Raw genomic sequence first — 15,595 nt, forward strand, 5'->3', positions numbered from 1 at the left:
TCCTTACAGCTAACACATAGGGAGAAAGAAGGAAAAGTCACCTCTGTCTCAGTGCCCCCTATATCATGTATGTCCGTGGGCTCAGGCAAATTCTGAAAGAGGAAAGCAACATCAGCTCCCAATGTCACTTTGCCACACCACTGTCCAAGAAACGAGTGCCTTCTTCAGTTGTTTCTGCAGCTGCTCAGATCTGAGGAACGAAAACTGTGGCAATCTTCTTTCCTCTGGCAAAGTCAGTTTTCCAACACAAGAGACATACATTGTCCTTGTGAAGTCTCCTGAACAGCAATCAATAATGGTACAATGAAACTTCTGAAATTTCTTAAACCTACTTTGTACAATATGACCAGCAGACAGATTAAAAAATGACCCAGCAGGAATTTTTCCTTCCTTAATTTTTAGGTTCCACTCTAGCTACTGTGACTAATACCTAACACCACACCCAGCCCCTGAGATATCCTAATTCTAGACCACACATACTTTGAGCAAGATTTTTAAGTAACTTATTCTTGGCTTGAGAAACCTGAAATGCTGAGCATCCATTTACATAAAGTAAGATTTTGTGAAGATGTATCTAGCAGAGCACCTGGAAATCAAAGGACTCGAAATCATGTAATCATTGCTGAACATCTTAGCTTTAATTTCTCTCATGCAAGTATTTTCAAAATTATACTTTTATCACAAGTATGATGTTATTTGCTTCTCCTTGAGGCTCTGGCTCTTGGATTCAAGTAAGTGTAATAGATGCATGTCTGTACCACACTGTGATGACAACCTCAGCAAGGTCCAGAAACCTAGCAGCAGACTCACATTACCAATGCATAAACCCAAACTTATTAGCCCTGCTAACAAGGAATTATCCAGGCACCAGTTCCAGACCTGCATTAATACCCCTACGTGGAGCTGTGCTGCACAGCTATCTCAGTTTGTCCAGCACAGCACCACCACATGCTATCACATTAGGCTGGACATATCTAAAAGAGAAACTCAAGTATCCATTTTAAAATGTCCTCCTGTTTGCAGAGGGAACCTTGAACACGTTGTACCACAGCTGCAGCTTTAACATGTAAAAGTTCCAAGGGTAATGAAAAAAAGCCTCCCAATATATCATTAAGAAAAAAACTCACTTTTTTTTTTCATCCACCCTCTTATTTTTACGCATGAGGTACAAACTACAAAATATTTTGGCACAACAGTGCACCCAAAATACATCAAACTGCTCTAATACACAATGCAGACATGGTGTTTGCCCTAATAAAGCAAAGCCTGGTGCTCACAGCAGTTCTTCCACCATTTGTCTGCAAGAGAAGAGCCATTCCCCAACAATACCCCCAAACCACGCAATGTTCCAGATATTGAGCATCGACCCATTTTTCAGCAGCACGTGGGAAAACCTGTTTCAGGAAAATCAAAGTCCGTGAGTGACTGGTGCCAGGGCAGTTGCCAGGCCTTTGCCTTTGCCTTTGCCGCCCTGATGCAGTGGACACAGCCGGCTTGTTTCCCTGGCATTTGTTTGCCCAGTGCTTGTTTGCCCAGTAATATGGAGTATATGCACCAAAACGCCTTGAGGCACACCTTGAGCAGGTGTGGGGGTGCATGGTCCCTGGTGGGATCTGGGAGAGGTGAGGGAGAAAGGAAATCGTGGTGAGGAGGGTAAAAGAGGACATGAGACCCTAAGGTGCAGGAGGGTGAGGCACAAGGAGGGGAAGGGACTCGGCTACCCGGGGCTGCGAGGACCTCAGTCTGAGGGAGAGGAGGAGGGCTGGCGGGGGGTTAGTGGGGACGGGCAGTTTGGGCAGCAGAGGGGGCGGCCGTGCACTCGCCCCTCGCCCGGCCCGCGCGGAGAGCGGGGAGCGGAGCCGCTGCACCCGCACCTCGGGCTCGCCCCCGCCGCTCCGCGCTGCGCTGGGCGGGGGTCGCGGCGGTGTGGGGGGCGGCGGTGCCCGCGGCGGGCGGCTGGTGGCGGGGGCGGGCGGAGGCGGGCGCCCCGCGGGTTGCGGGGCGAGGGAGGAGGAGCGGCGGCCGCCGGAGGATGGGAGCGAGCGGCGGAGCCGGGGAGCGGCGCGGGGGCAAGGCCGGGAGCGCGGCGGCGGGCGCCGCGGCATCGCCCGCGTAGGGCGGCGCGGGAGCCGGGCGGCGCCGCGGCCATGGAGAGGGCGAGCCCGGCGGCGGGGAAGCTGAACGCCGGCGGCCGCGGGGCGGGCGATGGGCACGGCCCCGCGGGGGGAGCCCAGCCGCGGGCGGCGGCGGGCAGCGCGGAGCCGGGCGAGCTCATCGGGCGGGCGCTGGATTTCAAGAGCGAAGGGGCGCAGTGCTACAAGGACAAGAAATTCCGGGAGGCCATCGGCAAGTACCACCGCGCCCTGCTGGAGCTCAAGGCGCTGCTGCTGCTGCTGAGCCAGGAGCCGGCCGGGCAGCGCCCTACCGCCGCCGCCGCTGCCGCCGGGCTCAGCGAGGAGCAGCGGCAGGCGGTGGAGGCCATCGAGGTTGACTGCTACAACAGCCTGGCAGGTCAGCGGGGCCGCGGGGCGTGGGGCGGCGGGGTCCCCCCACCTCACCTGCGCCGCGCACCCTTCCCTTCCCCTCCGCAAAAGAGCGCTGCGTCTCTTCTCTGCTGATTTCGTCTCCTTGCCTTCCGTTGCCTTCCATTTTTATTTCTGTTCCCACGTTTGACACACAAGCGCTGCCGGTGCACGGCTCGGTGTTCGGCTGCCTTGGGTAGCGCTGGGGAGGGGGCGCACGGCCAGGCCGCTCCTCGCGCGGGGCTCATCTGCAGCCCCGCGGCCCCACAGCCCTTCCCCGGGGCTGCTCCAGCCGCCGCCGATTGATCCCCGTGTCCCCTTCCCTCGGGAGTCGGGCGGTGGGGCAGCGGTGCGTACGTGGGATGATGCTCAGACTTGGGGGAATTGTGGCGCGTGAAGTGGCCGAGATTACATGCTGTGTTTTTCCCTCCAGCCCGCGATGTCCTGCAGTCCCTTTGCCACAGCTCCAATTCTGGTGCCTGTAATTAACAGTATTACAGAGAGAGACTCTTTCTCCCACAGTCGATGTAAGGAAGGGGAAGGCTTTGGCCACTGCTGCAATAGCTTGGAATAGAACTAGATATAAAAAGAATTTTTTGGCCTCTTAACAATGAAAGTTGAAAGCAAATACAGTACTGGCTTCTCAACTAGCCACCAGTCACCACTGTGGTCAGTACACATTTGATCATCACTCCCTTTGCTCCCTGCCATCTGTTTAGAAGAAGTGCTGCAGGAAGATGGAAGGGAGGGGTGAGGAGTTGAACTACAGGGTGTTTCAACAAGATGGACCCGATACAAAATCACTACCTTTTGAAATTGGGTCCATCTATTTGAAACACCCTGTATAATGTGGGCCGATTGTGAAGTCCTTGGAGAGGCAGAACTCCTGTGGACTTCAGGGAGCTTTACCCATGCAAGACCTGCAGGATCAGAGGTTATTTTTTGGTCCCTAGCAGCACATATTTTCTTTCCAAGTCTGAAGGCATCTCTAAAGCAAAAACTCGTGCCTAGGTGTGTACACGGTGAGGATGTTCATACCCTGAACAAAGTGCACAAAACGACAACATTAATAAAGCCGTGCTGTTTTCCAAAAGGATGAGGGGTCACTCATTTATCTTCATATCCTTGGGGGTGGAAATGGTGAAAATCAGCATGTCAGCTCTCATGATCACTTGTCTTTTGGCTCTCTAGACAGAGTTGGTTAGCTTTGTTTCTTGTCATCTAGTGCTAAAAAAGATGCAGAATAAAGCAAATGGTTTGGAACACCAAGTCAGAATTTTATCTTGTCTTAGTCCATGTCAAACTGTTATATGTGATATGTCTTTTGGGATGTAATGGTAGGCACAATTTAGCCTCCTTTCATCATGTTTTCAAATACTCTTCCTTCAAAAGCCTGTTGAGATTGCATAGAGGGAGAGGTAGGTGAGATTCCAGAGCGATACCATAATTGCATAGCTGTAATTTTGTGTCTCCAAATTTCTGTTCACGGGTTTATTAAAATCCATTGTGTTTGGCAAGTATCATTTAAATTGGCAGGGTTATACAAAGAGCTCATAATATTCTGAACAAGATAGCTTGGTGAGTTTCTGGTTTTGAAAAGGTACTCACAGGAAATATCTCTGTTAGATACAAATGAGATGTGGTAGGTAGTAGGTAAATGAAGTGGGAGGAAGGGATGGGATTTGCTTCTGTGGCATTCCACTTGCTAGAAGTGTGTCTGCTCCTGCTGACAGAGTTGTGCTATGTAGTGGTTGTTGTCCAGCAAATTTATTTACTGTTTTGGGTTTGTGTGGGGAATTATTTTCACTGTTGGTTGTATTTGATCTTGTCAGCAGTAGCAATCAGTGTGAGAAACATGCTCCATCTTTAACCTACATTTGAACAGATTTTTTCCTAATTTTAACCAGTGTGAACCTAAGAGGAGGTGATTCTAATTAACCCTCAAGCGGCAAGCAGTGCTTTTCCTGGGATAACCTCACAGCAGGTCAAGGTATTATTTTGCACAGCCAGTTGTCACAGGTTTTCAGTAGATGGCACGCACAGAGGAGGAAGCAGGATTTGTCTCAGAAATGCATAGCTTAATGCGTGTCTGCTGAGCTGTCTACACACAATGTTAAAGAAGTGCCCTGCATATTGGAGAGAGGAGAGTGCAGTCAAACTGGAATTGTAGTGTTGATACTCCTAGCCCAGTCCCAGAGCTCCCATTCTAGCAGGATCTATGAATTCATGTCTGAAGGGAAGAAAGGGGAGGGACTTTCCCCTGGCATAATCATTATTATACCTTTCTAATAGCAACTTCAAGAAGTGCAGTAGTGGGATTTTATTCTCTAAGTGTGTTCCAGCAGAAGCCACTGGTTTCTTTACACAGTGGGCTTTGGTAGAGGCATGTGCACACACTGTTTGAGCTGATATCAGTGTTATTTGATACGAGCAGGAGAGGGAGATGCAGGGAGTTTTGTTTCTGAGCACTGAATAGATGCCTAGAGCTGTTTTTAAGATAAATAAATCTGCACAGTGCAGAGAGCATAGCAGCAGGACATGATAATTCTAGAGCAGGCAGTTTTTTTGCTTGGCTCTGATGTATACCCGGTAGCATTAGCAGCTGTCATCTGAGTGTCCTTATTATCAAGTTCTTTTAGCACCTCCGCTTACTCTCTAAGCGTAGCATTTAAGAAACCCACCTTGCTTTTGCACTGTCATTTTTCATGTGGCCACCACAAATCCACCTGTCAGAGATGTTTTGCATCACATAGATGCACACACACACACACACACACACATGCATAGCGTTACTGGTTTAGATACAGCATACCAGTCAGAGGAGACCATCAACTATGGGTAAATATGCACTTAGCCCAGTAAGCAAATGAGAAGTATACACCCAAAGGGAATTTGGGGCAATCTCATAGGTAAAGGCTGGGGTTGGTTGGGCTGTTTGTTGTTTTGTTGTTGTTGTTGTTGTTTTTAGTTTTTTTGGTGCTTGCTTGTTTTTAATCTGACCGATTACATGAGTAAGAATATGTGGTCAAATACTAAACTGTTGTCAGTGTATGTATTGCCTTGCAGAATGTAAATTTAGGCACAAACGTGCACACAGATTCATGTTAAGCTCTGCCTCTGTTGTAGAGCACCTTCAACAGGCAATTCTTGTACTGTGAGGTGGGGTGGCCAACTCTTGTGTTTAACTAGAGCCCCACACTATTTGGTGTGTTTTTTGAAGTCCCCTGTTACAGAGCTGTGTGGCACCTCCACGACCTAAATGATTTAGCCTGTTTCAAAGAATCCCAAATCTGCTGGTGATTTCAGTTTTTGTTTGGTTATTTGGTTTTTTTTTACTGTATTTTAAATTGGCCTAGGATTTTCACAACTTGCCATTGGCAATGCTGCTTGCATTTCTTTCTACAAGCTATTAGGTGGGTTTCAGTTTAAGCTCGAAGAGTTTTGCCTTAAGGGGACTCCCCCTCACATCTGCAAAATCCAGCGCTGCCGCATTCTCACACGGGCCTGCCAATACCCCTCCATTTTACCACAAGTCTCTTTGACAAATGTCACCAGATGCAAGAGCAGCAGCACAGTCGAGGCTCCCAGGAAATACTAGAGTAGGCAAAGAAAAAGCCTACCAGCAGCGTAGAACCTTGCGGAATGAATGCAGGGCTGTAAGGCAAACAGTCCATCCTTTATGACTCACCATAAGCCTCTGACCTTGAAGAAGTCACTTGACCTCTTTTTGCCTCTCTCAGCCCTATGGAAAAATAAAGAACAGGGACCACAATCTCATCCTGATGGTACATTCAGCCGAGTTTCCCCCCAGTCAGTGGTTTGTGCTCTTTTGAAAAAAGAGGAATGTATGAAGAATGCCTGCGGAAAAAGCAAACTGGCCAAATATCCCTCAAGTCTTAGTCTCCTCCTTTCCACTCCTACAGAATCTTTGATCTAGAAGAAACTTAAATGCTTTATGAATCGCATGCAGGAAGAGATCATTTACCTCCTACCTATGCAACCATTACTCTCATTAAACACAATGGTCATTTTATTCCAGTATTACTGCCTAAAAGTTTACAGGATCAAAAAGACTATGTCTGCTCTGCAGAGAGAAACAAGTCCTAGTCATTCCAAAGCAGCAAAATGCTAAGAGTAAGCATAGTTTTAAGCCTTTCTCATGAGGGAATGCTGCAGCATGATAAGCAAACCTTTGTTGGTTTTCCTAAGCACGCAGAAATGCCGGAGCTAATCCTGGCAGGAGAAACGGAACCAGAGAGAGAGCTGGGGACGAGGAGCGGTGCTGGGGGATCTGGGTTTCTAATCCTTCCTCTCTGTGCCAACCAGTTGCATTATCTTCCCCAAATCTTTTTTCTTTGAACCGTAGTTTATCTGTCTGCATTTATGACCTCTTAGGAGTACTGTAGGGCTTTGTTAATTACCTTAATGAAAATTTAATGTAACATGCTTATATCCCCATTCAGGTATGTTTACTTTAGTATGGGAGTCTTGGCAGGAGGGCACACATACTGCACAGAGTATTACAAAATGTAGCCATCCAAGATATGTGTCAGCCTGGATAATGATGATTGACCTCCTGCACTGGCAGAAATGTGCACTGGTACCATTCATGACTATGCAAAGGTCATAGTGACAGTCCCACAAAACATGGCCCTTCCAGCAGCGTAGGAGCCTCCTGGCACCCTCAGGCTCTAGACCAGCGTAGAGGTACTACTCCCAAACATCACCAGTTGCACAGACATTGGTGAGCAGTCCCGCTGACAAACACAAGTAAAAATACTTATAATACTTAATCCAAGTAAAAATGTAACTAAACATTAGAAAAGCTGGTAAAACTTGCCTCCACTGACCACCCACTAGGACTCCTCACAAAGAGTCTCTGCTAAAATCCCATCCCAGTATATAGCTGTTAACAAGTACAGACTCTACCAGGACACATGGTGCTGTGGGTGTTAAAGCTGTCTTGGATTGTTGCTTGATGTGAAGTTATTTTTTATGTGCTGCATCAACAAAAAACACCCTCTGTAAGGATGCTGTGCAGTGGGAAAGAGAGGCAGCAGCAAGCAGAGCAGGATGTGGTCTGTGCTTTCACTGACTGAGGAAAGAGTTTACTGACACTCTTGGTTTAGGTATGTCTGGCCAGCCAGAGTGCACGCATGGGAATATCTTGTTTTACAGGCCCGATGCAATTACTGCTTGAGGTAGGTGCAATTGCAGCAGACAATAAACACAGGTGACTGCATGGGTTTTTAGTGATAGGCTCAAACTCTGGCTTGTATTTAAGAAAGAAGTGGGATTTGAAGCCATTGTCATGAATTACTCTTTCAAAATACTCTGGATTTACTTATTCCCTTGCATTTTTGAGGACGGAATTCTCCCTGTTCAGGGAAGAGTTTTTTGTGCATTGAGAGGATGGTATGGAAATACATCCAGATGCCAGGGGGTGGGAGGGAGGGATGGAGAGAAAGGACAGCAAGCTGCCTCCAAACTTGGTTTAAGTGATACACATCTGACAGCATCTCCCTTGCTGACGCAGGAGATGCATTTTCCTCTGTATATGTCACTGTTCTTCCCAAGCCTTTTCAAAACTTCAGGCTCTGGGGGAGTTTTTTTTGCAGCCACTTTTACCACATGTTTAATTCCCTTTGCCTGAGAAGAAACCTGTCCCAGCTGACCTTGTCACCATTTGCCTGAAACAGAATGTATTGGGATGGTATAGAGCCCCTTGCCAGACTGCCCCAAGGAGCTGCAGTCTTGGTGAGCTGAGATCTGTCCAAGTCTAGCTACAGCTCACCATGGGAGCTGAAGCAAGATATGTTAAAAATCAAAAAGCTTCCTTAAGAACAGAGCAGTGGTTAATGTGTTTACCTAAGTAAGTACTTAAGTAGCACATCCTGCCACCTTTACTCTGTCCTCTTCTGAAATGCTGTTCTGAAGTTTCCTCCAGCAAAAGTCCCACAATGAGTAACAGCCTCTTATACCTCCACAGGTTTCCACCAGTGCTGTGCTGAAGATGGTTCAGCTGGTTCAATAAAACCTAGTGTCAAAATCAAAGCTGGTTTCCCAGTCTATTGCTAAATACACCCATGAGCTCCATGGTTACCTCTTTTTCTGGGAGCTGGGCCACCTCTGCATGGTTCAGCAGGTGGAGGATCGTTCTCTTCCTCGTGTTCTCTTGGGCTCAGACCCAGAAATTTCTAACCCAACTCCAGACCTGTTTCTCCAGCCTTTCTCCCAGAACTGCCTGTCAGTTCAGCAGCACATCCCCAATTCCTTATCAGTATCCTCTGAGCAATGCAACTGATGCTGCAAGAATGGAGGGTCATCAGAAGTTTTCAAATTAGGATTTAAGGATGAGATCTAATGCAGACCTGATAAAGGAGGTGCTGTGAGGAAAGGAACAGTAAAAACAAAAGCGGAGATCTAAATATTGCCAGGTCCCAGTTTCTTCTTGACATTGTGCTGTCTCATAGGAAATAACAAACAAAGGACTATGAAACTGAGGAAACAAAATGAAGAAAGGGAGAAAATTCATGACGAAGTTTTGAGAAATTTACTGGTTATTTATTTTCTTCTTTGTTCTCTTACTTCATGGGTTGGAAACTGATGCAGAAGGAAGACAATTGTTTATTAATCTTGTTTTCAGCTTATTCAGGCAAGCATACCAGTGACTAATACTAAGGGTTAAAAATGCTTTGGAAGAGAGTCAATATTAGCTATCATTAACCAGAAAGTTGTTACTAATGGCTGCTCAGGAATCTGTCTCCTTTTGTTCGTTCCTGCACTGCATCTTGGATGGGAAACAGTACGCTTAGGACATTGATCGATGAATGCAGGTAAATCTTCTTGTGGTGGCATGGAGCATTACTATTCTGTTCTCTTTAACAAAGGTTGTAGAGTCAGTGCAGTTTCTGGAAGCTTTGCTGGAATTGCTGGAGGCAGCTTCAGCTGCAGCACACTCACTAGCATGAGGTTGGGAGGCGGTGGTAGGACAGTGTAGCTTGCCCTGTTCTTACACACTTGCCTAGGTATTGGCAGCCATTAAAGGGCGGCTGGAGTAGAAAGTCTGTCTCAGTGTAGCCATTCAGAGTTTCAGACACTGCTAGAAACAGTACTAAGACAATTCATGGGAATGAATTAGGCACAGTCACGTTTTCTCTCCATGATAACCCATGGCAGAAGGGACAGCTGGGAGCAATGATCTTTAGCTGTCATAGCTTGACACGCCAGAGCTCATCTGTTACTATTCATAGGCAATAGCTAACGTCACGATCTTCATTTCAGAATTCACCCCATTCTCTGCACTGTCCAAAATTCTTGACATGCCATCGCCCGGAGGATCATCGGCTGGATAGCACCATCTGCTTCTCCTTGGCTTCATCCCGTGTACCCAGTTCTCCCATCACGTTTCTGAGCACAGGACTCGGAGCTGCTTACGCAGTCCATGCCTTTTGCCTTTGAATTCCTCTGCTTCCTCTCCCAGCTCTCTGTAGCTCTATTAGACTTTTTGACCTCCCAAAGTTTTGTCCCTTTCCAGGCTTCTGCCAGCAAGGCCCTCTCTCCCCTTTACTCTCATACTCTGCTCTGCAGCAGCTTGTTGCACCTGATTCCTTTGAGCTGATATTGCCCGTGGTATATTAGTTCAGGTTGGACCTTCTCTCCCTTCCTGGCTCTCTGCAAGGCCTGTCTCTGTTGTGACACCTATAGGAAGCCAGTCAGTTGGTGTTGGTTACCAATTTACATATAACAAGGAGGAGAACCTCACCGCACCAGTGTCTACATGTCCAAGCATGTGACTGTATTCCATATCTTCACACCCTTTGCCATTCACCTTGATAAAATTGCTAAGTCGTCAATTGGGACTTGAATTTTAACACGTGCATGTCCTGCGTAGCCATGATTACAACTTTGCCCCTCCTAGCAGTACATACTCATCTTGAAAGCCTTAGGCTATGTAAATCACTACCTCAGAATGGTTCTGTAACAGCCTCCCAGCAGGCATCAGGGGAAAAAAAAAAAGCAGTTTAGTGCTGTTTGCACCTCAGGCAGTTATGGATCTGTTTGCCAAAGAACCCAGAACTGCCTGGCAAGTCCTGTGTCTCATGCTCCTGACTTTATCTTGATATCTCAGCCCTATTCACTCATACGTACCATCACGAAGGCAGGAACTGCAACTCTCTACCTGTCCCTAGGTGGAGAGAACAACCATCCTTACACTACTGCATAAGCCTTTCAGGATGCAGGCCACTGATCGCTGATTGCAAGGCTACAGCATTTTTCCTTCTCTGACACACCTGTGTTTGACAGGTCAAATCTCTGCCCTACTAAAGCGAATACTTTGCCAGCCACTGCTCAGTATTCCCTTTCTTTCTTTAGTAGGAGCACTGCCCATTGCCTTTACTTGCTGCCAGTTTAGGAGGCTGTCACGTAGATTGTTCTGCATCGATGGCAACAGCAACTCCTTTCATATCGGAGTGGCAGGCAGCAAAACTCTGCTAAACTAGCCGTCGATCTGTTTGCCTGGGAGCTGCTGGAAAGGAACAGCTGGGTCAGCCTGCAAAGAGCCACCAAACTAGTGTTCCTCAATTTTTGATGACAAAGCTCCTGCAATGTCCTGATTACACATGTCAGTTTTCATGCCTCTGGTGTTGCTCTGGCCTGGCCACATCAGGGACATCTACACGGCTCGTTTCCTACTTGAGGAAACTCAAGTGAGGTATCTATCTTGCTGTAAGTCACCTTATTCTGTAAAGCAAGAGGGTTCATGGCCCTCTTGGTAGAATCTAATCAGGCAGTGGTGGAAATTTGCTACCTGTCTGATGTATCTGTAAGGCTTAGCCTAACATGCAAAGGCTGATTTCAGATCAGCCCAGTTGGATTCTGTTTATCTTCGGTCTTTTCCAACTTGAAAGACTTAGCGCTTGACTCGAGGCAGCAGAGCTGTTTACTGCTACCTGCAGCAGATGGAGAGGAGAATACAGAAAAAGCAATGGGGTATCTTTGCCCTGCACATTCCCCAGTGTAGTCTGTGGGAGAGGAAATTTACTCTTAGAAGCAAATTAAAAGCAGAGGAAGTGTCTGGATCTTGAAAATTTATATCAGACACTTAGTACTTCCTTTGGCTATTCCTGGGCTGATGTGACTGACAAACTTCTACCCCTGGTGTGCTGTGCTGTCCTTAGAGTCACCATCTAATCCACAAATTCACCCTGATGTGAAAAGCTTCTTTATGATACAAAGAAAAATCTTTCAACCAAGTGCAGGGAAGAAGCTGGGAGAATTTGCATTCCTCTGCCCCACTTTGGCTGCCAGAGAGAGAGAGGGCAGAAAGATTTATGTTTCGTCCAGTCTTTCAGAGAATAAATGGGGCCCATGGCCATAGCCTCTCCTGAACAGGAGCTGTTCGGAGAGATTGTTCCCCCACCAACTTGACCTTGCAGAAACAGAACCACAAGGGAAGAACTCTGTTGTGATGCTCTGGAACACTGTCATAAGTCAGCACTAGCCAGTGTTCTGCAAAGGCACCTTTTGTCTAGTGCTTCAAAAGGAATCAAATCAGAATCTCTGCCACAGTGATTGTAGCAATGATTGTCTGTAGCAATGATTGTCTGTAGCAATGATTGTCTCAAACAATGTGGTGCAGAGTTAAGCCTCAACTTCTTTAGCCACCATATTTTTTTAATACTAGCATAATTCAAATCCTAGATTATGATCCTCTTAAATGCTTTGCAGTGATTAATTGCTTAAGACACAGTAGTGCGTTCATGTTGCAAGGAGAGCAGAGCAGCATAAGATCCTCACCTATACTCGAAGTTCAAAGAAAATTTATTCATTTGTCTTTATACATTTTCTAACTACTGTGATGGAGCTTTTCTCATGGTGGGGGAGTGTAAATTAAATTAATAAATGAATACAAAATAATTTTTCAAACCCAGGGCTGATTAACTTGAAGTACAGTGCCAGAAGGTATCATGAAGCTAAAGAACCTAATAAGGTTAGAAGAGAAGGCTTAGACATATAACTAATCAGAACATTCACTGCTGCATTAGATAGGATAAAAACTGTAAAGCAAATATTACATTTTCATGCTTGAGAACCACTGCTAACTGGTTAGGATTTATGAATAAACTTCTCCAAGGTTTTAATTTCCCTCTCCATAGACATGTTACATAAATGACTCAGTCATCCTGTGATCAGCTAGCATATCTGCATCCTTTTCCTCTTTGGTTGTTTCCAGCTCATGAGCTCACAAATTCTACAAGAAATTCCTATTAGTCCCAAAGAGCATCAACTTCCATTCCAAATAAATTTATTGCTGTCCACCAGGTCTTGTAGTTCTTTTTACATGACATTGTCATCCCCTTTGAGAGTATCTTCCAACTGTCAGTAGGGTGCTCCTACTTTTAGATCAGGGACATTAAAAAAAATGCAACAAAACAAACAAACCCAAACCCACAACCAAAACACTAAACAAGCTCAATTCTGAAATTAATTCCTGAGGTATTCTACTAGTGATCTCTGTTTAATCAGACACACACTCCTACCTCATTCTTCCACTGCCAGCAATGCATTGCACAGATGTGAGTAATGAAGGGTTTAGGAGCAATGTGGGAATTTTACCTGAAACACTTTGCTGCGGCTCATATTGAAGAGAAGACATCTTATTAGAGAACTGGCTTATGTTCCTGCACAGTTCAAACCCTGACTTTTTTAAGCAAATCATGTACTGAATCATTCCTCTGGTCTTTGGTTTATTTGTTTTCAGCCTGATTTCCAAATGAAAAAAGTCATAAGTAAGTATGTTTTCAGTAGTGTGCCTGTCAGTCTGATCTCAATAACTTTTAAACCTATTGACCAGCTAGATTTGATGGAGACAGATGTCTCAATGGTACCAAGTTTATGTTGTATAAATGGAGAGCGAGGGAGAGGCAAGGATGCTAGAAGCCCAACTGTACTAAGGGGTGACACTTAAGCTCACTTTACATTGTCTGTCAAAGCTCAGCCAGGTGACACAGCCTGACACAGACAAGGTTAGTTGGCTCTGCTGCTGACAAACCACTCTGCTGTGTATGTTTGTTAGTGCATTTTTAAGGAAAATAAAGTTGACAGCTTTGTTTTACACATCTTTCTCTTCAACTAGTTAGAAAACAGTTGACTCAGGCATCCTCTGGATCTTTGATTCTGTCAGTTGTTCTCCTCTCTATCCCTTCCACAGTGGCCATAAAGGTTTCTCTCTGTTTCAAAACATCATTAAAATAGAAAGGTTTTGGATTACACTGGACCTGGATAAAACATGTGAACGGGTTATTATTGTAATTGATCACAGAATCATTTTGGTTGGAAGAGACCCTCAAGATCATCAATTCCAACTATCAACCTAACTCCGGCACAAAACCATGTCCGTAAGAACCTCATCTATAGGTCTTTTAAGCACCTTCAGGGACGGTGACTCAACCAGTTCCCTGGCCAGCCTGTTCCAATGCCTGACAACTCTTTCTGTGAAGAAATTACTCCCAATATCCAATCTAAACCTTCCCTGGGGCAACTTGAGGCCATTTCATCTTGTCCTATCACTTGCTACTTGGGAGAAGAGACCAACACCCTCCATGCTACAACCTCCTTTCAGGTAGTTGTAGACAGCGATATGGTCTCCCCTCAGCCTCCTTTGCTCCAAGCCAAACAGCGCCGGTTCCCTCAGCCACTCCTTGTAACACTTGTTCTCTAAACCATTCACCAGCTTCATTGCCCTTCTCTGAACTCTCTCCAGCACCTCAGTGTCTTTCCTGTAGTGAGGGTCCCAAAACTGAACACGGTATTCGAGGTGAGGCCTCACCAGTGCTGAGTACATGAGGACGATCACTTCTCTAGTTCTGCTAGCCACACTATTCCTGATACAAGCCAGGATGCTGGTGGCCTTTTTGGCCACCTGGGCACACTGCTGGCTCATATTGAGCTGTCTGTCATCAAACTCCCCCAGATCCTTTTTGTCCAGGCAGCTTTCCAGCCACTCTTCCCTGAGCCTGTAGTGTTGCATGGGGTTCTTGTGACCATGAAAGAAATGTTCCTCACCATTTGACCCCTCCATCTTCCCAGATGAGGTTTTTTTCAGCTAGGGAGAATTCAAGGGAAAACCAAAAGCATTTCAGTCCGTATCAGTTATACATGGTATGAGTACATAAGGAGGTGACCTCAGAGACAGACGATTCTTCACCCCTCAGTGGACTCTGCAATTGTCAGCTCTTTCACATGTCCTGGGAGGTGAACTGTGAGCCACCACAGGGCACAGCACACAGGTGTTACGCAGCCGTGTCATTCTGCCCTGTTTGTGGTACAGGATGAAGTGATAGCCTTCATCCCAAATTGAACATGCTGCAGTAAGCCAAGCCTGAGACAGTTGTGGCATGCACCACTGTCAGTGACTTCATCTGAGAGCCTTCAAGCTGTTCCAGCTGCGTTTCACAGTACTGCTGTCAGTGTTTGAACCACTATGAGCAAAGGATGCTTTACTCTTCAGTAGAGAAGGCAACTTGAAATCCCTGAGTTCCTCCAAAGTGTCCCCCTACTTACAGAAACCCCCTTGTTGTCTCACATGGGTTTAAAAAAAAAATCATTCCATTCAGACCTTAATTTCACTGTGTAATGTACTCTGGTAAGAATCATAAAATATTTGAAAGCACTTGTTAGAGTTGGACTGCTGTTGAACTCCAGGCACTTACCAGATGGTTGTCGCCATCTGATGTTGCTGATTTATGATAAAATTCTGTGTACTTTTCTCTTGTGAAAACAAGAGACCAGATGCTTCCAGTGGGTGTCAACAGCAGCAGGAAGGCAGAGACAGAAAGTGTATGATGTAGAAAAGGTGGCACAGTGAGAGGATAGAGCAACACAAGGTGAACAAAAGCAAACAGCAAGGAAGAGGCAGCAGAATGAATATCAACTGGAACAGTAGCTCTGAAGGCCAAACATTTCTAAAGTCATATTGACTGGACTACTGATTTTAAAAGATTTTAAAAGACAGATCAAAGATTACTAGATAAATATAAAGTCGGAAAGGAGGAAACCTCTAGGGCATT

General features: G+C 46.0%; 1 protein-coding gene across 1 annotated transcript in view; it reads left to right on the forward strand.

Moving 5' to 3' along the window:
• Window positions 1-2,147: 2,147 nt before the first annotated feature.
• Window positions 2,148-15,595, forward strand: part of TTC9 (tetratricopeptide repeat domain 9) — a gene marked incomplete at both ends in the record, with an annotated part of 28,617 nt that continues 15,169 nt past the window's right edge. The window contains one exon of the mRNA XM_080345513.1: window positions 2,148-2,511. Coding sequence (XP_080201639.1) covers window positions 2,148-2,511 — 364 coding nt within the window. The remainder of the gene's footprint in view (window positions 2,512-15,595) is intronic.

Source organism: Nesoenas mayeri (genome assembly GCF_963082525.1).
Source record: "Nesoenas mayeri genome assembly, chromosome: 5".
In the NCBI taxonomy this organism is placed as follows: domain Eukaryota; kingdom Metazoa; phylum Chordata; class Aves; order Columbiformes; family Columbidae; genus Nesoenas; species Nesoenas mayeri.